Source organism: Pteropus alecto, unplaced genomic scaffold (genome assembly GCF_000325575.1).
Source record: "Pteropus alecto unplaced genomic scaffold, ASM32557v1 scaffold131, whole genome shotgun sequence".
NCBI classification, from domain to species: Eukaryota; Metazoa; Chordata; class Mammalia; order Chiroptera; family Pteropodidae; genus Pteropus; species Pteropus alecto.
The window spans coordinates 19,077,719-19,100,955 of NW_006434709.1; the positions used below are offsets into that span (position 1 = coordinate 19,077,719).

The 23,237-nt window shown below is 35.6% G+C and overlaps 2 protein-coding genes across 3 annotated transcripts in view; both read left to right on the forward strand.

Annotated features, from left to right (window-relative positions):
* The window catches only part of CALM2 (calmodulin 2), a 13,797-nt gene extending 836 nt beyond the window's left edge, over nt 1-12,961 (forward strand). The window contains exons 2-7 of one of the 2 annotated variants that reach the window (XM_006909616.3): nt 4,208-4,308; nt 4,967-4,997; nt 10,731-10,874; nt 10,966-11,072; nt 11,484-11,619; nt 12,315-12,961. In XM_006909616.3, the coding sequence (XP_006909678.1) occupies nt 4,285-4,308; nt 4,967-4,997; nt 10,731-10,874; nt 10,966-11,072; nt 11,484-11,619; nt 12,315-12,343 (471 nt within the window). In that variant the 5' untranslated portion in view covers nt 4,208-4,284 and the 3' untranslated portion in view covers nt 12,344-12,961. The remainder of the gene's footprint in view (nt 1-4,207; nt 4,309-4,966; nt 4,998-10,730; nt 10,875-10,965; nt 11,073-11,483; nt 11,620-12,314) is intronic. The other variant, XM_006909617.2, reaches the window with a different exon arrangement.
* A 151-nt stretch (nt 12,962-13,112) lies between these two features.
* STPG4 (sperm-tail PG-rich repeat containing 4) overlaps nt 13,113-23,237 on the forward strand; it is a 40,284-nt gene continuing 30,159 nt past the window's right edge. The window contains exons 1-3 of the mRNA XM_006909618.3: nt 13,113-17,421; nt 19,513-19,572; nt 20,676-20,933. Coding sequence (XP_006909680.1) covers nt 17,344-17,421; nt 19,513-19,572; nt 20,676-20,933 — 396 coding nt within the window. The 5' untranslated portion in view covers nt 13,113-17,343. The remainder of the gene's footprint in view (nt 17,422-19,512; nt 19,573-20,675; nt 20,934-23,237) is intronic.

Consider the following 23,237-nt stretch of genomic DNA (forward strand, 5'->3'; position numbering starts at 1 on the left):
GCTCCCGCCCCAGCTGCTGCGCTGGCACCTGCAGGGCTGCGGAGGTCCTGGCGGCCGCGGCGCAGGCCAGTTGGGGGTGATTGGGTGGGGGAGGGTGGTCTCGGCAGCTTCCCTTTCCACCACCCAGACTGAACAGTAAAAAGAAATTAGGTTGGGTGGGGGAGGGTGGTCTCGGCAGCTTCCTTTTCCACCACCCAGACTGAACAGTAAAAAGAAATTTTTTAAGGGGCTTTGTCGTTGAAGAAAAGAAACTTGTATCTGAAGTCAGGCGCGTTCCCGCGGTACGCATCTTGTTAGAGAAAGCCTTCGGCCACAGCTAGGGTCTGAAAGGCGTTTCCTATCCACCACCTATGGAAAGCAAGCTCTCCGGGGTGACTGTCCTGTTGTGAAAGTCGGTCTTATCCTCATATAACAACTGGAAGGATCCTTTGAAAAAGGCCATTGAGTATACCCCTTTTTTGAGTCCTCACGTGCACTCCTAATGTCAAAGAACCGCGACCACACACAGCATTGCCCGCGCTTCAGTCTCCTTGGAAATGATTCGTATTTCTTTGAGAAATTGTCAGGTCATTTTAACGTGCGGTTCAGTTCATTTGTACAATAATGGTTTTTAAGTATTACAGTGATAGAAGAGTATTGCGAGGCAGGGAAATTTAAAAAGCTGTTTCCTGTCACTTGAGACCGGAACTCCTGTAAAAATCTAATGAAGGCGGTAATTTACAATAGTTATTTTGTGGTTCCTTCTGCCAAGTGTTTACGCGATGGGTGTGTCCAGGAGGCAAGGTGACATCTTAAACAGGAGTTGGAAATCCTTGCCAACTGAAACCTCCAGTTTGTATGGGTGTGGGGAGAGGAGTTCACTTTGCTTAAAACTAGTGTTTAAGTTTGGTGCACTGGTTACATCTTGATATTTTAAATTTTTTTCTGAATTTGGATATGTTATTTGTATTTACCCTTTTAGATAAAATGGTGTACAATTATAGGCATGTAATCTCCATTCTAAATTGTAAGGAAATTTTTTAATGTTTTTAAATGAAGAGTAAGGTTTTTCTCCCCTGTCAGTCTGATAATTGAAACAAGAACTCGGATAGGTTTTCTTGGTGATGCCTGGGGTTTGTAGTTGTGCTTTCGTGGTTCTTTGCCGGTAATAAGCTTTTTTTGTAGTTACTGTTTGCATCATTGATGCTTTGGGATTTTTCAGTTTTTTCGTTAAATTGACAGTTTTTGTTCACTAATTTGAAAATTGTCCTGAGGTACTTCATATAAGACTTGGAGATCTTAAAGAAGAACTTTCTCAAGTTAAAGAATAAAAAGTTTATATGGAAGTGGAATAAAATTATTCACATAGCTCTAGGGTTTACACGTAGTCAGTATATACTCATTGAAAGCGGGATTGCTTTAAGAAAACAAGACTGGGGTGACTTGATAAATAAGAGATGTGAGGAGGTAGAAAAATTTGTCACAAGAGTCTAACCATGCCATCAAACTGCAAGGAGATTTGTTTCTGTTAGACTGAGGAAATTCACAGAGGCTCTATTAAAATACGGAAAATTCTAGATTCAGCTAGAATGATCAAATTAGGCCTTTGGTAAGGTCCTAATTTTTTTAAAGTAATTTGTTCTAGTGGTTTCTTTTGGTCTAAGATGCTATTTATAGTAAGTGCTGTTTTATCAGAATTAAAGTATCTTTTAACTCTACTGAAATAATTTACAGACTGCTTTTGATATAGGTAAAACAAATACCTTGATTTCTGAAATTGTAGAAAAATTTTACTTATGAAGCCTTGTATCTAAACGGCACTTGAAAGAATCAGTAATGAATGAAGGATAGAAGTTTGTGTTCGATTTTAAGCCTATACACAAGTGCTCATACATTTATTCAGATAGGGAATTTTGGATTATTTGTATACCACTTTTCACTAGCTTTGCTCTAAAAAATCCATTCCTACTTTTGAATGCCATTTAAGGAAATGTTAAATAGGTACATAAATACATTCAGTTCAGGTCACACATAGTCTAGATTAGTGTTTCTTAGTGTTTGCAAGTCACCTGTGGTTTTCCAAAATGCAGATGATAGTTGAGAAGGTCTAGGGAGGGACCTGAGAGTATACAATTGCTTGAAACCTTTCTCTGGCATGACAAGAACAGTAGGAAAAATTATATCAATTGTTGTAGAAATAAAGAGAGTAAGGACTAGTCATCTCTCTAGTGAATTATTCTTCTCTTTACTGAGATAAACACACTTTAATGAGCTTGAGTTTTCCCAAAAGTATAATTCTTCTAGTTCTTCCAAGTATTAGAAAATGGCCCTCTCCATAGACAGAAATAAGAACCAAATTTATTTGATGTAGTTGGAAAAAGTTTACAAATTTGAGTGCTAGGGAGTCTTTTGTTCCTGATTTTAGTAGGCTTTAATCTGAATGTTGCTGGTAAAGTTTATTTTAAAACCTTCAACTCTAGATTAGTGGTAAATATAAAAAACTTAAAAATTTTTTGAAATATTCCAAGCAAAAATCATGGAACGCTTTTAGGCTGTGTGAGTAACTTAGTCTCGTGTTTGGTTTATTCCTTGAAGCTCATTTGTGATCTTTTCTAAAATTGCATTTGCCCGGATGTAGGGAGCTGGACAAAATGTTTTGGGGTCATTAAAATTTGACTTTCCAAGCAAAATTTAAAAGTTTTTGTTTTTCTTTTATAGCTAACATCCCTGTTTCTTTTTAAGGTCTTCTTAGCTTTAATATAAATGAGCTTTCTCAAAATCTTTTGCCCCACATTGCAAGAACAAACCCATTGTCTCTTTTTCTACACATAACCGTCAATCTAAAATTTGCTGCTCATGTGTACACACGTGCTGCAGTGCCTTCTACACGTTTAGCTTAACGTTTTTAGTCCTATGATTTTTATCTTCCACCTCTGTCCCTGGGCCTCACCTTGTAGTTTCAGTTTGTGGAAATATATTTTCTCAGCTTAAAGTTAAGGTGGAACATGGTAGGTTTCTTGTAAAGAAAGGGCTTGATAATGCCATGCATGTTTACCTTCTGTGTGGAAGTTGAACTAGCTAAATTGATATTTAACGTTGAAGGTTCTTTGGTTAGTTTATATAAATAAAATAATTATCACTGAACTGTTTGGGTGCCAGCCCTTTACATAGCTTCTCATTTACTCTGCACAATAACCTTGTAAGGTGGGTATTATTGTTTTACAGGTGAGGTTGACCGAGAGGTTGAGTAACATTGTCCAAGGTCACACAGTTATTAAGTGGTACAGCTGGGATACTAGCCTGGTGATGACTCAAAACACCATGCTTTTTCCTCCGCTGTGCCATGTTGCCCTTCCTTCAAAAATGATAGAAGGCCTGCAAAATGGAATCAGACTAGGAGTAAATCCTCTAAAGCCTCTAACAAAGTAAACAGCAACTCAATGTGTTGACTGGGTTTGGAATCTTATTCCTAGGGAAAACTATGATTTTTATATCAAATACTTGTAATTATTTTATAATTTATGCATTTGGACTTAATTATTGGCTTTTTGATTTTGTTACCAGACCTTTGGCATTTTTTCCTTTTTAAATAGAAACGAGTTGAGTTTTTGAGGTCAAATCAAAATTGTTGAGCAGGGAAAGAAACTTCTGCTTTCTTGGTTTCTCAGATTTTCTCAGCGCTGTCCCCTAGAGAAAATGTTATGCTATTTACCTTAAAGTGTTATCCTTATTAAGGGTGTGTTCATCTAAAAAGAATGAAACCAGGCAGTGTTGCTTCTTTTCATGTCAAAAAAATTAATGGATTAATCATAGTATGTTTGACTTCATGTAGGTAGGAATATCAGATAGGCTGTTTCTTTGTTAGTGCCTCTCAGAACCATATTAGCAGTTGCTTCATGGGTATAAGCAGTGAAAAGTCCAGAGATAAAGGTCACATGAAGAACAAGGAGCCTTGATATTTTGCAGATTTTTTTTTTTTATATATTATAGTGATCTGAATTTTAAACTTACAGGTATTGGATATGTCTCAACACCTAGTGTTTAATCCTGACCCTACTAGTTAACTAATTTTGTACTCCCATTCCCTGAAATTTAACTTGTGCCTCTTTCCCCATTGTAAGATAGGTGATGATAATACTATTTATTATAGGGTTACTGTGAAGACAAATAATAAAAACACATATAATGGATTTTAACAAATGCATGAACATATATTTTTTTTTAAAAGGAAAAGCGAGTAACTTCTATGTGCTAAAGATATCACAAACCTCAGGCTCACTTTGAGATTTCAAGAGTCAAGAGAAAATGACTGGTTGGACTTATCATTTGGTAAATAATGTGGTTCAGATGTTCAGAATCCTGCATTCTCTGCAGTTGCCTGGCAGGAGGAGTAAAACCTGTAGCTTTCATGTTGCCCCAACCAGGACAGCTTGGATTTTAATCTTCTTAATAGATGAGAATTTTGCTTAGTAATTTTGGGGAGAGTTGGAAATTCACTTTCATGTCCAAATGATGTTTAATCGTTAATAGGGGCAATTTTGAGTTTGGTCCTTGGACACTATTTTTGGTTCAATGGAGATTTCTGGTAATTGTTTCTACCAGAGGAGTTGAGCTTAAGTTTAGGTATACTAACTTTGAAAAAGGAAACAATATTTCTATTGGATTCTACCCTTATTTTAGAACAATAACTCCAATGAAACTTTGTAATGTGCCAGATTTGCTTTTTTTCAATTTGTATAAAATTTAGACTTTCAAACATATTCTGAAATATTTTCATATCTTAAACTTGGAGTAAAGACAGCTTAGCTTTGAAGATAAACCAAATGTGTGCATTTTCTACCCACCTGTGTGCTTGTCGCTAGTACTAAGGAATATTGAACTAAATGAAATTTGTTACATGCCAAACCTTTAGTTTTAAAACTTGTTTCTGTAACTGCTAGTCTGCATACTCTCAAGTTGCTTACTTATCTTTTTGATTTTTTTGTAGGCTGACCAACTGACTGAAGAGCAAATTGCAGGTGAGAAATACTTTACCTGATGGTACCCATTGGATTTTATAAATTGAACAGCCAATCTCAAAATAAGATACCCATATGAAAGAATTGACTTTGATCTATATAGTAGATAACAAGTGGGTGTAATGTAATATATAGTGATTGAACCTGCATTGGCAGGTGGGCAGGTTAACTTGCCTGTGAAAGTTGTGTGGGGCTAACTGTAATTAAAGACATGTTTTTAGGCTATATGAATATACCTTGGAGCCTGGTGTTGGTCTTTGTTTTTGTTGAAGATTATCTTACACTAAAACATGAATTCCGGGCAGTTTTTGATATTGCAGCTCCAAATTAGTCTCCACAAGAGAGCCAAACAGTAATTAAGTAATTTGAAATGTAGAATCAGAAAATGAACGTTGAATTTACCCCAATTTAAAGTTAGCTAGTATTTTAACCTTAGAATTGTATATATAGTCAGAGAATAACACTTTCTCCAGTGAAAACTCCAGATCCAAAAGTTAGCATTCTGTTTTATAGATGTTGTAATTTTGTCTTACAAAGCAGTTTCAGCTGTTGAGATAAGCATCTTAAATCTCTCCTTTGGTTTGCTATGGAAGTATGTGAAATTGTTACATAAAACCTAATGTCATGTTGTCTTTATGCCATAGCATTAAACATTAGTACTTTGATTTTATTCTAATACCTTGAGATGGCTGGCTAACATCAAATGTTGTGGGAACTTAAAAAGTTTTTTTTTTAATGCAGTATTGAAATGTCTTTCAATCTCTATTCCTTTACTTTCAAAAGAGACTTTAGTTAACACAACCATCAAGCAGTTTTAACTGCTACAATTTCCCTGGTAGGCAAGGAGTTTGTTGAAGTACTCAGAAGCACTAAAGCATTTTTTTTAATGCTAGAGAAAACTGAGAAGCCCAGTTGGAACTCAAATCATATAGCCCATTTAAAGTAAGCCCCTTCCTACCCTCCATAAACACAAATTTAGAGGAGCAAGGAATCACTAGTCTCCTCGGATAGCACAAGTTATTTGATAGGACTGTATACAGTAGAAAGCTATTGCATTAAGGACCAAATTTAAGCAGGTTTTATTTTTACATATTGAATTTGACTTAAACTTGGATTTACTTTCTGAGGTTGGTAAATTGCATGTATTGAGTGTGTTAAAATAATCAAGAGTGTTAAGTACTCTTCTTAAATGTATTAATGAAATGTAAATATTTCGAAAGTTTTTTATATAATGCCTCCTTCAGGAATTGACTTTTGAACTATCTAGTATTTCCAGTCTTAAACTCCTAACGTTCTCTAATATATCTGGCCTTCCTCTCTGCCTTTCATTTCCCAGTAGTCCCAGTCAGGTAGTGGTGCCTACTATACACAACACAGAATGCTCACTATAAGGTAGAAAATTGTATTACCCAAGGTGCTTGTCACAGAGTTGATGGCTCATTACTACCTACACACACACACACAGTCTTTAGAAAAATAGTTTGTGTCTGAAATATGAGGATCAATTTTCAATAACTGATAACAGCATTTTTATAAAGAATAGTTGTAGTTCATTGTCTTTAAGATAAATTCTGTCATTTCATTTACTTTCATGATTCAGTTAAATTTCCAGTGGGAGTGGGAGGAAAATCTGTTGTAGATTCTCTTCCTTACCCTGTCTTTTCATAGACTTTTAAAGAGGTTCCTTGGACATCAGATTTTACTGAACCTTTCTTTAGGTTAGAGGAACCAAAGCTTTTATGCTACTAAAATAAAAACCCTGCGAGATCAGGGACTTTTTTGTTTCTTCTTATATTCCCAGTGCTTCCTTCGTAGTAAGGACTGACTAAACATTTCTTGAATGTTTACATTTCACTTTCAAAGAGGCGTGCAAGACAAAAACACTCCTTACTCTATCCTAAGAACTATTCTGCCTCCTCCCAAAGTCCTTCTAATTTTAAATTGAGTATGTTTCAGTGTCCACTTTTGATGTTAAAAAGTTAACAAGATTCATATATATGATGCAATGTTGAATATACTAAGGTACTTTTTAAGCTAGTTTTATCTTTATATGATAATCATTACAGATTTGTATAGAAATTCTACAACAGCAAATAACTTGGTCTAGAAAAAAGCATACTTGTTGGTTAGGTGAAGTTACTGGAATTGTTTACATTACCTGGTCTTGAACAATCCAGAACTGTCTCATGTAACATCGCTAACAAGTTAATTCTATTTGACTCTGCCATGATGTTAGTAGTAATAGTTTGACATTTAGAGAACCAATAGAAACAACATACAAGAATTTTCAATTTTTTTAGATATATAAAAGCTGATAAATTCTGTTTGATTTTTCTTTTGTAGTAATTGTTTTCATAACCTATTTTAATAAAATTGTAAATGTATGTAATAATTAGAAGAGGATCCTGGGGTTGCTAATGAACAAATAAAACTTGAGTAATAGTGTGATTTTCCTGAAAGTTTTAACTTAAGGCATAACTAGAATGGATTTTATAAAGTCCTAACAATTACGTTGAAGTTAGTGGTTCTGTGATATTCAAGATCTGTTTTTACCTTATTGCATATTTAGGTTTGACTCTTGGGTTTATATTTCAAGTCATTCCTGGGAATTTCTGTTTAGAATGATATGCTTCTATCCATGAAGATTATACTAGTTCTTAAATCCAAGTGGTGAGCTGTAAAGGCAGGTGAATTTAAATTGTACTTTCGAGTTTATTCTTATTTCAAGGAATTTTGACAGGTATTTTTGTCTCTTTAGTGTAAAAAACAGAAATTCAAAATAAATCTTGACCTTTAAATATTTTCAGTTTTCTTTTTTATGTCCATAAGGTAAATTGTAGTTATAGATATAGTTTATTTTCTGCTTTTCACTTATTCCAGCAAACATTTTAAGTGTTTAAGTAGACTTTAAAACGTATTGAAACTTAGAACACACACATGTAAAATTAATACCATGCATCTTCCAGAATTTGGCTTTAAGTTAAAGCACATAGTAAAAATGATTAGCTAGTTACACTGGGAATTTTGTACATATGATAGTGTTAAATGATGTCTGTTGCTAAGTTTTACAGCAGGGAATGTAATGTAAACAAATACAAGTCTCTAAGTACTTTAATTTTCTTGTAGCTTAAGTTATTAGGTCAGAGATGCTATGTGTTCAGATCTTAATGGTTCATATATTTCTAAACATTTCTACATCCTGTGGGAGGTAAAAAAAAAAAAAACAACCTAAGATAATGTCTTCATCAAATTCTTATATTTGTGGGATTTATTGATCTATTTTTGTCATTGGGTTGATCTAGGTTAGTACTGTATACTGTTGGTGATTTTTCATATAATCAGTGAGTAAATTTGGTATTAAGCTTCTGGTATCAGGTAAGTTCTTGTGAAAACAAGAAATATTTAAGTAGAATGGAACTGTGTTACCACTGAATGCAGCAAACTACAACTAGTCAGTGATATCTAATCTACAGCTAAGTAATTCAAAGATTTTAAGTAGAAGAAAGTGACATTAGTGATCCAAAAAGGTAAATAGGACCCAAGTTGTTGTGGATAATTTTACATAAAGAACTCAGGAGGCTATTGTAGTTGTCCAGGCAGAAGGTGATGGGGCCATGAACCAAATTGTTGGTTGTAGTGATAAAAAAAAAAATAATCAGGCAGTATTTAAATAGCAGAGTTGAACAGGACTTGACAGATTTCAGGGGGAAGAGTTTAAATGGCTTTTGCTTGTGTTCCTAGGGTAGCCAGGGGAGTAAGTATAGAGTTCATTTTCATAAGTCTTGCTTGAGGTCATCCAGGGGAGATGTCCTGTAGGAAGTCAGAAAGAAAGGTATTATTTATTATTGAGAGATGAGTATACTGAAGTTGTGAAATCTTCATTATAAATGGACATAGATGAAGTGGCTGAGGAGAGGAGAAAGTTGGTCACATCTACTTGTAAGAGACAAGTAGAAGAGCCTTTAGCATCATAAGGTAGGACATCTATTAAAGTAACTGCTGTGGAAGCCAAGGGAATGAGTGTTTTTTAGTGTAGTTTGTGGCTACTGCAGGAAAATGAGATCATTTTTTTCTTAACATTAAGTACGTACTTGCCAGACATGGCTGTAAGTGCTTTACACATAGTGGTTAAATTCTTTAAATTAGGAAGTCAGTACCTTTAGCCCCATTTAACAAAAATGAGGAAGCTGAGGCAGAAAAAAGGGTTTAGTAACTTAATTTGCCCAAAGTTACATTACTAGTAAGTGACAGAGCTGGGATTTTTAACCCAGACAGTTGAGTTCCAAAGTGATTTTAGTTTCTATGTGGTATGGTCTCACATAACTGAAACATACTTGCTGGATTGGGCACCTAGATCATTACTGGTGAACGTGGTGATTTTAGCTGGTGCGTTGGAGCTGGAGGCAGTTTTAACAGTGGATTGTTAAGTGGATATGGGTTGTGGTGCCTTCCAGAACTTTGGAAGAGATAAAGACCGGCACTTAAAAGAAAATATAATGAAGGTTTAAATTTAGTTTTAGGCTAAGAGACATGAAGATAATTAAATTTTAATGGAATAGTCAGTAGAAGAGTGGTTAAGTCCAGAGAAAAGATGATGATGAAATGAAACTGGGAGAGGTATATCAATTGGAATGGGGGATAAACAGGCAGGGAATAAATAGACTTGGCCTGTAAGATGAGGCACACCGTTTCTTAAACATGTGTCAGGTATATATTTTCAAATGTTTTAGATACGTTAAGGGAGCTTATAGCTCCATGGACTTTGGAACTGGTTTTATATTTGCTAGCTGATTGGGTCTAACATAGAAAGTATCTTACTCAGAAAGTACTAGGTTTGTTAGTAGCTCATTCGTATGATCTTGAGCTGCCAAATTTAATCTCTGCTTTTTTCTCTTGTCTGTAAAATAAAACGGCAAAGCCCAGGTATTGTGGACTGTTGCTCCAACAGCTTTCCATATAATCTAGTGAAATAAAAGCAACTTAATTTCATAAGATTTTAAAGATCTTAGGCAACATTACATTTTACTCTCACAAGTTTGGGATTTTCTTATCTAAAGAAAGGTCTAAATTATCTTTGTTCTCAATAATACAGCTAAAACTGGCCATTTATATCTAGATCATTTCATTAACATTATAGATTATTTTGTGATAGTCTCCTGTCTTCCAGAAAAGGAAACCAACCTATTGCATATTGTTCTGAAGTTTAAAGTTTTTTATTTTTAATTTAGGAGATGATGAAATAGACTTAATTTTAATTTTCAAGGAGTACTCTAAACATGATGCAAATAAGTATGGTAGTTCTATAGAAATATGTATTTGGAACTAATGGTCTTATTTTTCTATTCCAAGTAGGTTAGATCTATAATTTTGAATTGTGTTCCACGTAACAGCTTTAATAGAAGATGAGAAGCCAAGTCTTTTGGGGCTTCGATTCTTTGCTTCTTGAAATCTAGAATAATTTGACTTTTATCTGGTCTAGACATTGGAGTTCCCTGTAAGATTTTCGATGAAAAAACTCCCTAGTATATCCGTATAATCGTTATGCTGTATGATGATTAGCTTGAAGATATTTGAAATACCACAAGGCTTTCTCACCTAATCTTTTTAGGAATCAAAATCCTATTTCAGGTGCTGTCTTCATATATATCTTTAAAAGTTGATTAATATGGTTCATTTTGGATGTTAACAATTTTATTGTTAATCTGTACATTTGGATTCTGGTCTTTTAAACAGAATTCAAAGAAGCTTTTTCACTATTTGACAAGGATGGTGATGGAACTATAACAACAAAGGAATTGGGAACTGTAATGAGATCTCTTGGGCAGAATCCCACAGAAGCAGAGTTACAGGACATGATTAATGAAGTGGATGCTGATGGTAAGTCTTTTTAATTTTGGGGTTTGAGGAGGGGGAAGTTGAAGAAGTGGCATTTAAATTCTGTTGTAATGTTTCAATTAAACCATTTCAGGTAACGGCACAATTGACTTCCCAGAATTTCTGACAATGATGGCAAGAAAAATGAAAGACACAGACAGTGAAGAAGAAATTAGAGAAGCATTCCGTGTGTTTGACAAGGTAGGTTTTCAAGGACTGAATTTGTTAAATTTTAATTTGAAGATGAAATAAAAATATCAGAACCTCTTATTCTTTGCAGACTTGTTTTTCTAATGATTTATCAACATATTTCAATATCAAGCAAAAAATTTTAATTCAGTATAAGCTTAGATTTTCTAGTAACATGTATTGCATTAATCTCATGGCAAAAGAGATATCACTTGACTTCAGAACTAAGAAATAATGATTTCAATATAGGATATACTGCTCGACTCAGTGATGTTTAATTTATAGGTTAATTTTTTGTATATTCTCTTTAGTTTGTATGGATTTCTAAAGTATATTTTTCTAATGTGAAATTTAGGAAACTTATTAAACTTCCATTTCAACTCTTTGATTTTCACTTACACGTTTTACTGACTTTTATTCTAGGATGGCAATGGATATATTAGTGCAGCAGAGCTTCGCCATGTGATGACAAACCTTGGAGAGAAGTTAACAGATGAAGAGGTTGATGAGATGATCAGGGAAGCAGATATTGATGGTGATGGTCAAGTAAACTATGAAGGTAAGCCTTTCATCACCTCATTCTGTGCTGTGACGAGGTACTTGTTAGGTATCTGATAGGTCAAAATTAGTTTTGAATAAAACTCACGAAGATGCTAATAAAACAATTATTTATATTTACTAACCTTTTCTTATTCAGAATATTGTGTACAAACTAGGCAACATCGTTGTCACTTGAGAACTTTTTATCAGGTTCTACCCTTATACCCAAGATCTGCATTTTAACAGGATTCCTGGTGGGTGATTTCATAAGCACGTTAAAGTTTGAGAAGAAACACTGTATTCAACTATGAGGAAACAATTTTTATATAACGTTTGTGGAACAATTTAAAAAGCTTCAAATTTTTATTTCAAGATCTTCAAAATAAAATTAATTTAAGAAAATTCATTTTCTTTATTGGATTCTCTTCTATCAATTTTAGTCTGAAACTATATATGCTTCAAGTTCAAGTGTCATTTGTAAAACAAAACTCAGCAAGAATGCTTTTTATGATAGCTACTTAAAGCATTAATTGAGTTTGTTAATTTTGGTTTATGAAGTTGTTCCAGCTTTGGCAGTAAATTAGAATTTTCCTCTGCACTTTATAAAAATTTTGAGAAAAAAAGGGGAATAGAGATTGCTCAGTGAGTAAATGTGATTGGTTTTGTCAGTCCTTTGCCGTTGACTCAACATTTTGTGTACTTCTTCTTTTTCAGAGTTTGTACAAATGATGACAGCAAAGTGAAGACATTGTACAGAATGTGTTAAATTTCTTGTACAAAATTGTTTATTTGCCTTTTGTTTGTAACTTATCTGTAAAAGGTTTCCCCCTACTGTCAAAAAAAATATGCATGTATAGTAATTAGGACTTCATTCCTCCATGTTTTCTTCCCTTAATTGTCATTGTCCTGAAACCTTATTTTAGAAAATTGATCAAGTAACATGTTGCATGTGGCTTACTCTGGATATATCTAAGCCCTTCTGCACATCTAAACTTAGAAGGAGTTGGTCAAATGAGGGAACATCATCTGGGTTATGCCTTTTTTTTAAGTAGTTTTCTTTAGGAACTGTCAGCATGTTGTTGTGAAGTGTGGAGTTGTAACTCTGCGTGGACTATGGACAGTCGACAATATGTACTTAAAAGTTGCACTATTGCAAAACGGGTGTATTATCCAGGTACTCGTACACTATTTTTTTGTACTACTGGTCCTGTACCAGAAACATTTTCTTTTATTGTTACTTGCTTTTTAAACTTTGTTTAGCCACTTAAAGAAAATCTGCTTATGGCACAATTTGCCTCAAATCCATTCCAAGTTGTATATTTGTTTTCCAATAAAAAAAAATTTTACCCAATTTTACCCAACTGTTGCTCTGAATCTGAGTCATTTAATTAACTTGAGGTCAAATAATTTTGAGAATCAGATGTGGAGGTGGTTTCTACTTGGTATAATTTAGATAAGTCTTTTTTTGACTCATCAAGATTTTGTTTAGTTTTTAAATTATACTTTCTTCAGAAGGTTTAAGTGAAAGATAAAAACCTTTTGTTAAGTTGTACCTAGAATAGACTGGCACACGGTAGGTGTTTTAGTGCTTCGTACCTTTTAAATATCTTTTTCAACTATGGCATCTGTTTGTCAGTATTGACTTCAGCCATGCAATTATTTTTCTAAATGTTTGTATTGAGAAAACAACAATCTAAATCTAGGGAGGGAAGCTTATTTTGTTTTTACCTCTATTAATGTTTTTACTCATAGTGCTTTTTAATTCTACCACAAGGCAGAGAATTTTCAGTTGTGCTTGCTTGTCTGCAATACATTTTACCAAAAAAAGTATCTTTAGGAGTGGAATGGCACTAAAACTTTTAGTTTTTGCTTGCTTCTAAACTAGTGCTTTTTCTATTATTTAAAACACTCAAAAGGTGGTTGTCAGAGTTTCTGTTGTTGTTTTTTTAAATAATGAGAAATTTCATAGCAAACTATAGCCAAGATTAAAACATTAAGTATAATTGTTACCTGATTATTATAGCCACAAGGTTTTAATTTTCAGAGAGTAATTTGGCAGGTTATTGCCTGTTTTTGACTAATTTTATACCACTGTTAGTCTACTAGAAAATAGAAAACCTGGATGGTTAGTAAAGGAAGAGTGATAAGTATGTTTTAGATAGGATAAGGGAAGTTACAGGCATCGAAAATCTAACAATATTTTACACAGGCAAATCAATTAAATGGACCTTCATTAGATGTAAGAGTTTAGGCAAAAGAAGGCCAAATGAGGTATTTGGTGGAAGATTCATGTGTCTGGCTGAGGCACATGGCCTTTGGCATTTTATTGCGGTATTTTAGATTATTGGTGTGTATAAGCTTGAAGAGCTCATCCAAGCCTGTTATACCTGTAAAATTGGGTAGTATTTACCCAACTGGTTTCTAACTTGGCTTTACAATAATAAAAGGTAAAGCACTTAGCGTAGTCCTTGGTATTTGCAATAAGTGTTCGATTGATGTTACCCTGTTAAACCAGTATGACCTTGTAAAATGGGATTGAGCAAAGTTAATCTCGGTGTTTTCCCAGTTTGAAGTTTGTTATGGTGGAAGGAGAAACACGTTTTGGGGATACTCTTCGTGTGTCATATTAATGGCTGATTTTCTTATAATTTTACAAAAGAGACAGTAAGCAAGCATTATGTTTTTATAGGAAATTGAAGTATAAACAGTTTTATTTGGTAACTGAGCACATACTGAGCTAGGTTCAAATCTCAGTTCTACTGCTTATGCAACATAATCTTCAAACCCAGGACTAAATTTTAAAACCTTATCTTCAAATTTTAACCATGTTACTTTTTTTATATTAGGATTGTGGTTATTGATAATTCTTTTATCAATACTATATGTTTGCTCTCAAATAATTGTAACAAAAACTGTATTCAGTTAATGATTCTAGGATGTAATTTTTATTAAAGAGCCGATGCATAGCATAGGCACTGTTGAGCTCTACTTAGTGTATTCTTAAATTTTTAGTATTCTTAAAGAGAAATGCCTTCCCCACCTTTTAAACTGCTATTACTGATAACCTGAAAAAATTTTAATTTTTCTCAGTACTACTGTTTAAGACAGTGTTTTCTTAGGAGGACATTTTGTTTATCCTACATGCTTATTCTGTTTTATTGGTAAAGTCCTTGAAATCATTGACCCATGCTGTTTCTATTTTTGAGATACTCAATCTATTTTCTCATCTAGATGTTCCCTTCCCTTCTGTTTCACACCTTGTATGGGTTTCTGGACTTCTCTGTACCTTTCATCACACTCTTTAGTCTCTTGGGTACCAGTCCCTAGTCTGCTGAGCCAGTTCACAGGCTCAGCCAAAATAAGAAAATGAAATGAGATACAGTGCCTCTTGGCCTTATAATTTCAGTTCTTGATTCAAACCTGGTGCCTATTTTTTTTTTTTAAGGCAGTGTTAAACGAATTTAGAATAATCCCAGTATTTTGAGAAATTAAATGGAATTCTCTAGTCTCTTGCTCAAAAAGTTGCCCACAGAATCATCCGAGAGCTTGTTGGAAATGCAAAATCTTAGGCCCTGCCCAGAATCTGAATCAGAATCCGTATTTTAACAAAATCTCCAGATGTTTTCTATGCACATTAATTTTTGAGAGGCACTGCTGTAGTAGCCCATCCTCTGATTTTATTTATAGAGAGGAAAACTGGTCATTCATTTATTCAACAAATATTTTAATTGTGTTTAAAAGGCTCAGAATTAAGACAAATACTTGTTCTGGATATGTTTAAAATTAGGAATGATTTATCAAAATGAGTTCTCCAACAGATAGGCACAGGGTCCTCTGGGCTATGAGGGATTATGCCTAGGAGGATTTCTTGGAGTTGACCCTATAGGTTTACCAGGCTGTCAAAGGCTAGTGTGTGGGGAGACCTTGGAAGTGTGTAGATGGCATGTTTGGAGTTTGCAAGTACAATTGACCCTTGAACAATGGGTTTGAACTGCATGGGTCTACTTACTATATTTTTTAAAAAATATAGTTGGCTTTCCATATTCCTGGGTTTCTCACTCACAGAGGGCCGATTATATGCATTGGTCTAAGCTATTTTATATAAGACTTAAACACTTGAGGATCTTGGTATTTGCGTGAGGTCGTAGAACCAGTATCTTATGGATACCTAGGGACTATTTAAGGTTTTGGGGAGTCAAAAGTTACGAATTTTCGACAGCTTGGGTGTTGGCACCCCTAACCTTGCCATAATTCAAAGGTTAATTCCAATACATCGGAGCATGAGGGAAAGGAGAGTGGGTTGGATTGTGAATTTTGCTTTCGTCCTAAAGGCAGTGATAGTCCATGTATACTGAATATATTGTGCCAGACATAGTTCCAAACATTTCACTCCAGTTAATCTCAAAAATTGCCACCTGTGGGTAAGTACCAATTTATGGTCACCTTTTAGACAAAGCAGCACAATAAATCATACCAAACAGCCAAAATTCAAATCTTGGTAGTCAAGGAAGGCAAGAGATTCAAGAATAAAGGAGTGATCAATGCCACATTGACAAATGAAGGTCATTTGTTAAGAACTGATAAATCCCCACTGTATTTGGCAATTGGATCACTGGCTAATAGCAAGTGCAATGTTAGTGGAAAGGTGTGTGTACTTGTCAAGATGGTTCTACGAAAAAATGTGAGGCCAGGGAAGGACTGAGTCCACGCTACCTTTTTTTTTTTCTTTTTTTTAATTCATATAAACTCGGTCATTTCTATTTATTTTTTTAATACCTACAGGGCCTGGTATTCCAAGGCGATCTCCCATCCTAGTACTAACCAGGCCCAACCCTGCTTAAGCTTCCGAGATTAGGTCGGGTGCATTCACGGCACACTACTCTTGAAAGTTGGTGAAAGCAGAAACTTCATGGTGGTTGGGACATTGGAGTGCTGGAGTCAGACCTGGATTTGAAGTCTACCTCTGCCACTGCTGTATGATACTGTCAACGGCTAAAGTGTCCAAGGAAGCCTCTTCATCCACAAAATGGGATTAAACCTACTTCACAGGGTTGGGAAGGATAAATTAATGCATGTAAAATATCTGGAACAGCAAGTACTCTATAAAATGGAATTAAGGTTTAGAAGAGGGTTTGTTTTTAATGATGAGAATTTTAATAGGTTGAGATGCTACAGCCATGAGAGGTTGAATGGTGAAAAGGTCTATACAGATAGGAAAGGGTGGTCTGGTTTCACAGTGAAGCCTGTTGATTTAGTGCTCACCCCACTTCTCAAATCAGTCAAGAGAAGTGACACCTATAGAATTTCCATCTGGAGGAGCTCAGAAACAATCTTAGAAAGTGGGGCCTAAGGCTGATTTTTACTAAAAACAATGTGCCTACCAAGCATACTGTCCCCCTTCCTTGGGGGTGTGGGATTGGTGGTGATTTGGGAAGGGCTGATGAAGATTATGGTTCTGTCAAGACCTTACAAACTGCTTTTAAAAGCCTCCCTTGGTGCGGGTACTTAGCTGAGGACTTTCTGGTGACTCCACACGTGTGCCTGACCTGCGTGACCATCTGAACGAATTTCTCTGCGCGAGGGTAAACGCGAGGCTTCAAAGTGTGCGCCCGCTTCCCTTCCCCCACCACTGGAGACACTGGGCGGGTCCCCGGCACACGCTCAGGAGCCGCTGAGCCGGCGGGCCGAGGCACCTCCTGGTGACCAGGACACCAGCCTCGGCCTAGGGAGCGAGGTTGCCGCAATGGACCAGCCCGTAATCTCCATCACCACCACAGTAAGGGAAGATGTGGGGCATGGTGGTTCAGTGGTCATGGCCTCTGTACCACCGTCCTCCCCCGGAGCCCTTAACTACCGTTCCCCTCGCCAGGCTCCTCCGCCAAAAATTCCACCTTTTTCTAATCCCCAGCCCTTGTGCCCCTCCGGCTCTCTCTTTCTACCTTTCTCTCTCTGTCCTCGCCACCTGTAGTCCTTTCTTCTGATCTTTATTCGAGCTCTACTTCATTTATTTTCTCTTCCCTTGCTACTACTCACTTGTTCTTCCTGTTCCCCTTTCCTACTACTAATTGTTCTGGACAACTGTTTTAATAGGGTGATTAGTTTCCTTTCATTTTCCCGCCTGTCGAGATAATGGGTTTTTCCTTCATTAGTGATCAGACATGGGTTTTTTTGTTTTTGTTTTTGTTTTTTGGCCCGCTTCTTAGTTTAGAATTTATAAAATATTTTAAACTATCTTTGTTTAGTTTTTAAATTTAGCCTATCTTTTGTAAAGTGATTCACCCCTGAAGTGAATTTGAAGTGGTAGAGGGGTGGAGTTTAGATCACCTGCCTTGGGCAAAACAAAACAGCAGCTGCCTATTAACCTTCTTTTAGATGTATCATGTTTACTCCTCCCTTCTCCTTCCCACCACATTTTCCTGGCCCAGGTAGAGGTGGGAGACCTGTCCTGACCTGCCTGAGAAAGTTAGATTTCTGTGACTATGAATGTGCCACAGAGAATATTCAATATAAATCTAATAAAGGGAATGTACAGGAAGAAATTCAAACAATATATATGAAAAAAATGTTTTTTAGAGAAATGAACATATTTCATGTAAAACTAAAGCCAGAGGTACTCGTAAGTAGAGTGGATGTAAATTGCTAGACCATAATAATGAATTATATCAGTTTGCTGATTAGATTATTATTTTTTAATGCACTGTTGCTTTATGCAGTTTCATACTAATAACAAAAGCATTATATAAATGAAAGTAGAAGTCAATATTTTAATGACTTTACCTAGTGGGAATAGCACAAAAGGGGAAAACCGAACAACTGTTCTGTTGACAGTTTGAGGCTGAAATAAATGTGGAATAATAATAAATGAGTATGGGGAACGTATTATGGAAGACAGGAGCATCCTTGGAAACTGAAGAATTCCAAAATATTCTGCTTCTTAACTTGGCAGACGAGATGTTAAAAATAAAAACTGCCCTTTATTATTAAGGACTGGTTGTGGTCTCAAGTGTTTATATGTACAATGCCTCATTCTCATGCCAACCCTGGTATGCCTTCTTTTTATAATCCCAAGAGGAAGCTGGGTCTAATAAGGGGTAAGTAATTTGCCTAGTGCTCTTAATTAGTAAGTGGCAGAGCTGGAATCAAGCTCAAGTCTGGCTACTCTATCATTCTGACTCAAGGTGCAGGAAGCAGAGATCACCCCTGCACTGCTCCCTACATTCACCTGCTAAGAGTAAAAATTAGTTAAGTGGAAGTGATTATCATTTGGATTTTCCCTCTTCCTTTTGAATGTTCACAATGTGACAAGAGTGACAGCTGAAATTACAATCACCAAACCCAAGATAGTTGTCCACTTCCTTCAACAAATACAGCACAGAAGACATTGTCTACAATTGGGAATGTCATCTTTATTACTCTCTTTTATATTTAGGTTTTCTAAAGCAACATCTAAAGACATAATATCTGTATAGCCCACAACACCAAAATCTGCCATCTCTCCCAGTTCATCCTCATCTGAGAATGAGCTCTCTTCACCCACTAAAGGAGACAAAAGGATCGAGCCATAAATCTTAATAACAATTATAATAATACAATTTTGGATTTACAAGACTCTTCTTCCCAAGAACACCAAAATTTGTCACATCTAATTATCTTTATGAAATCTCTGTGCGATGGGGATGTTTATTGCTCTAATTTTTTCAAAAGGAATTTAGATATTTAAAAAGCACTTTAAATCACAAAATAGCAATTTAAGAAATATTACAGGCAAAATTTATTATGTAGCTTGTATTTTAATTCAGGCTGACCAATTTGGTGCAAGTATTCATTTCATCAAGTAAATATTTTATAAATTATATTTAACTTACAGAGATCACCTGTCAAATGAATAAGCACATTTTATGTTTTTTAATAGAAGCCAATCCGGAAGACATCATCTTTTGAAAGAGAAGGATGGTGGAGAATAGCATTAACAGTATGTACATTTTCATTTTCATTTGAATAATTTATTCAAATGATTGTTGACCCATTAATGTTTTAATCAATCTTGCCTTTTAAGTCACTAACACTTAATTGTAAGAAAACAGTGGGCTGTATTTCACAATTATAACTTTAGTATTAGCATATAAATGAGAAAACTAAGTTCTGAATTTAAAAATAAAAGCTTAGAAAAGTAAAACAACTCTAGAAATCTAGTTGCTTTACAGAATATCTAAATAAGATCAACCTAGTTTATGACCTTGGTGAGATTACACAAGGAAGAAACAGCATACATTCTGGAGAGGTTTTTGGTTTTCCATTTTTATCTTAGATGGCATAGCTAGAGCCTATGATTACTTTTGTTAATTAACATGGTTAGTGTATAAAATTCAAGGTGGTGATATATGAAAGTAAAATGACCAGGAGATTCCCTCTATATTGCAGAAATATTTTTCTATCCTCATCCTTCAATAACAGAGGGTCCCCATAGGCCAAAGCCTTCTTGGATTTGAACTCATTTTAATGGTAGAACTGAGATGATCACTCAGTGGAAAGATGGCCACAAAAGCAGCAGTGACTAAACTTACAGTTCTGGCCATTCAGCCACATTGTGGTTGGGATTGGAAAGTACCCCACCCCTTATTGGACTAATTAGATCATATGTTCTGCCAGTTCATCCTCAGTCTCACGTTACTATCCTGTAGCTTCCCACTTGAGGGCTAGACAGAAACATGTAGCGTCTACTAAGCAGAAGTAGGATAACTTTTATTTAGTCGAGAAACATCCTGAATGGTCTCACTAGAGGCTTGAGATATATAGTCAAATTGAATCTCAAGTTTAAGTATCTTTGATCTTTAACTTTTTAAGAAGTTAAAACTTCAACTATGGTCATAACCCATTTACTATAATTCAGCAATTGTTTCAGAAAGGAAATAATCATGATTGTCTTGAAATACTGTTGTGTCCAGAGTGTTTACTATATTTGATAGAATTTTATTAAACTTTAAAACAAACAGGTGTGATCCTTCCAAGAATGCTGCTTTAGAAGATATTAACAGTTTACACACTGATCTGAAAAATGATGTCGATTTTCCACAGAATACTCCTATCCCTGGCACTTACCACTTGAAAACTTTTATTGAAGACTCCCTATCAAATCCAGTGGCAGCAACCTACAATTTTAAAAATGAAGGAAGAAAAAAACCACCTCTTGTGCAAAGAAACAATCCAGTCTTAAATGACCTTCCCCAGTACATGCCTCCTGACTTCCTGGACTTGTTGAAGAAGCAAGTGGCCACTTACTCATTTAAAGACAAACCGCGGTCAAGCCCCAGCACACTGGTTTACAAAGATCAGGTAAAGCACTACTAGCAGCTAGGTTTTTGTGAGAAAGTTACCAAGAGCCCTGGGGAAAATGTTCTGTGTATTTAGAGTGTATCTTCTCCAGGAGAAATTAAAGACCTTTAGGATGCCTGATTTTCTACAGGCATCAAAGAAGTGCTGCTTAATTTGCAAATATGTACAGCAAGAGTTTTTTTCCCTGTGAGGCCTCCTTAATCCAAGGAAAGGATGCGGGGAGGGGTTGGAATGTTCCCTCTTGGGGGACTCTTGACAGGATTCCCCCAGCTAGAGGTAACTCTGGTATCTTATCCGTGATTGGGCCATACTTCTGGTCTCTTCAAGAAGTTTATATGGTATACCCTCTTCTTTTAAAGAGAAAACTCTGCCTTTTGGTAAGGAGAGCCCTTATTAGATAGAGTGTGACTATAACTATATACCATAGGGAAGCTTCTTCCAAAATTTCTTGTAGAAATGAGCACTGTGGCACCAGGAGGGTAAGATTCTACTCTCAGTTCCACCAGTTCATTTATGACATTGATAATATAGAGTACTGCTGTCCTTACAGCCCTGTGCTAGGCTCTGTGGAGGGAAGCTGTTCTTGACTTGGAAATATGTAAGTAACAATACAACAGCAAATATATCAAATGCTGAGGTAAATAGTGTAGCAGGAAATGCCAGGGGAGAGTTCAGTGTGGGCTGAATTGAAAGGCTGGAAGTTTCCCTGGATAAAGTAGAAATCAAGCTGGACCTTGAATAATACATGACGTTTATGTGGCTCTTAATAGTTTACTGTGAGCTTCCACATATATTCTCTTAGGAGTTCTTCCAAAGAATTCTGAAATAGGCAGAACAAATGTTATCCCGGCTTTACATGCAAGGTAGCTGAGATGAATAGAAATGAAGTAATTTGTTCAGAGGTACATAGCTAATAAGGAGGGGAGGTAGTACTTTTAAATGAGGGCTTCTGAGCCCAAATTCGGTGCTCTTTGCAGTCTGCCCTGTACCTCTGTACATGAATGAGGGGCAAGGGCTGGACAGGTAGAACCCGATTTGTGTCTCGAGGGAGGGGCATAGCATTGTCAAGGGCCTGTTCAAGGGACTGGGTTGTAAATTGGACTTTGTTACTTGGGACTTTGGGCTTTAATATCTCCCATTTAAAGAAGCTAGTAATAGTACCAACCTTATCAGAATATCGTGATAAACAGAAGAAATGCATTGCATCTGAAAGTTAAATACAAGTGCTTATGGTTATGAGGATAGACAAGGAATTTTTCCGTAGGATGAGCACATGTTGCATCTAACATGTAGACTCTTCCTACTGCTTTGCAAATTATAGCTTGTAAGAGGACAGAATGATAAAAGTTCACTGGGTAAATCCTATCCTGCTTGTTTCGGAGAATGAATACAAACACTAAATTTTACTTAGACTTATGACTTGGTATCAGGTTACCATGCTCCATGTGGAATCGTTTCTTGCTTTTAGGGGTTTCTGAGGGTAGGCCAAGACCCACTGTTGAAAGGAGAAAACACAGGACGTTGGGATTAGGCAAAATTTAAAGCTTTAAAAGACCAAAGGAATTTGGCTTACTCAGAGAGATGGATCAAAACCTTCTGAAAACATACTTTTCCTGTTTCTTTTTTTTCTTTCTCCCCTTTCTCCCCACCTCCCACAAAGGATTGAACTCCAGAAACTGGAAAAATGAAATGTTTTCTTAATTTTCTATTTCAAAGATATTATGTTCATAATAGGAGAGATACTTAGATGTAACACTGTTTACTCACTAATAAGATTTATAATTCTGGTTTTTTAATAACAGAACTCAGTAAAATAATTTGAATTTGAAGTAGCTATTGTATACATTATTGCTACTTAATTAAAATAGAACAACAGTCTCAAGCTTCATAATTTTAAATAGAATATTCACTCATTAGAGCTGTTTATTATTTGTAAAAGTTTTTACTATTTTTAACATCTTTATTCTGAAGCATGTAACTCAACTAGAAAATTTGTATCAAAGAATCTTATTACGTATATACACATATATACGTATATTTGAATATGTGTGGGTGTATGTATATACTCATCTATATCTGGCTCTTTACAAAGAGTATTTGCGATAGCCCTATAATTTTTACAATAATTTCTTATCAGAGAAAAAATACATTTTTATTGTAGACTCTATGTGTGAAAATGGGACCATCTGTCTCCGTACATATAGTTTTGTGACGTGCCTTTTCCCCAACGTTTCAGTCATCCACTAACCCTGGGGTTATTCCCCTTATTTCTGGATGATTTTAGCTCCCTTCGTTCCCTGTCAC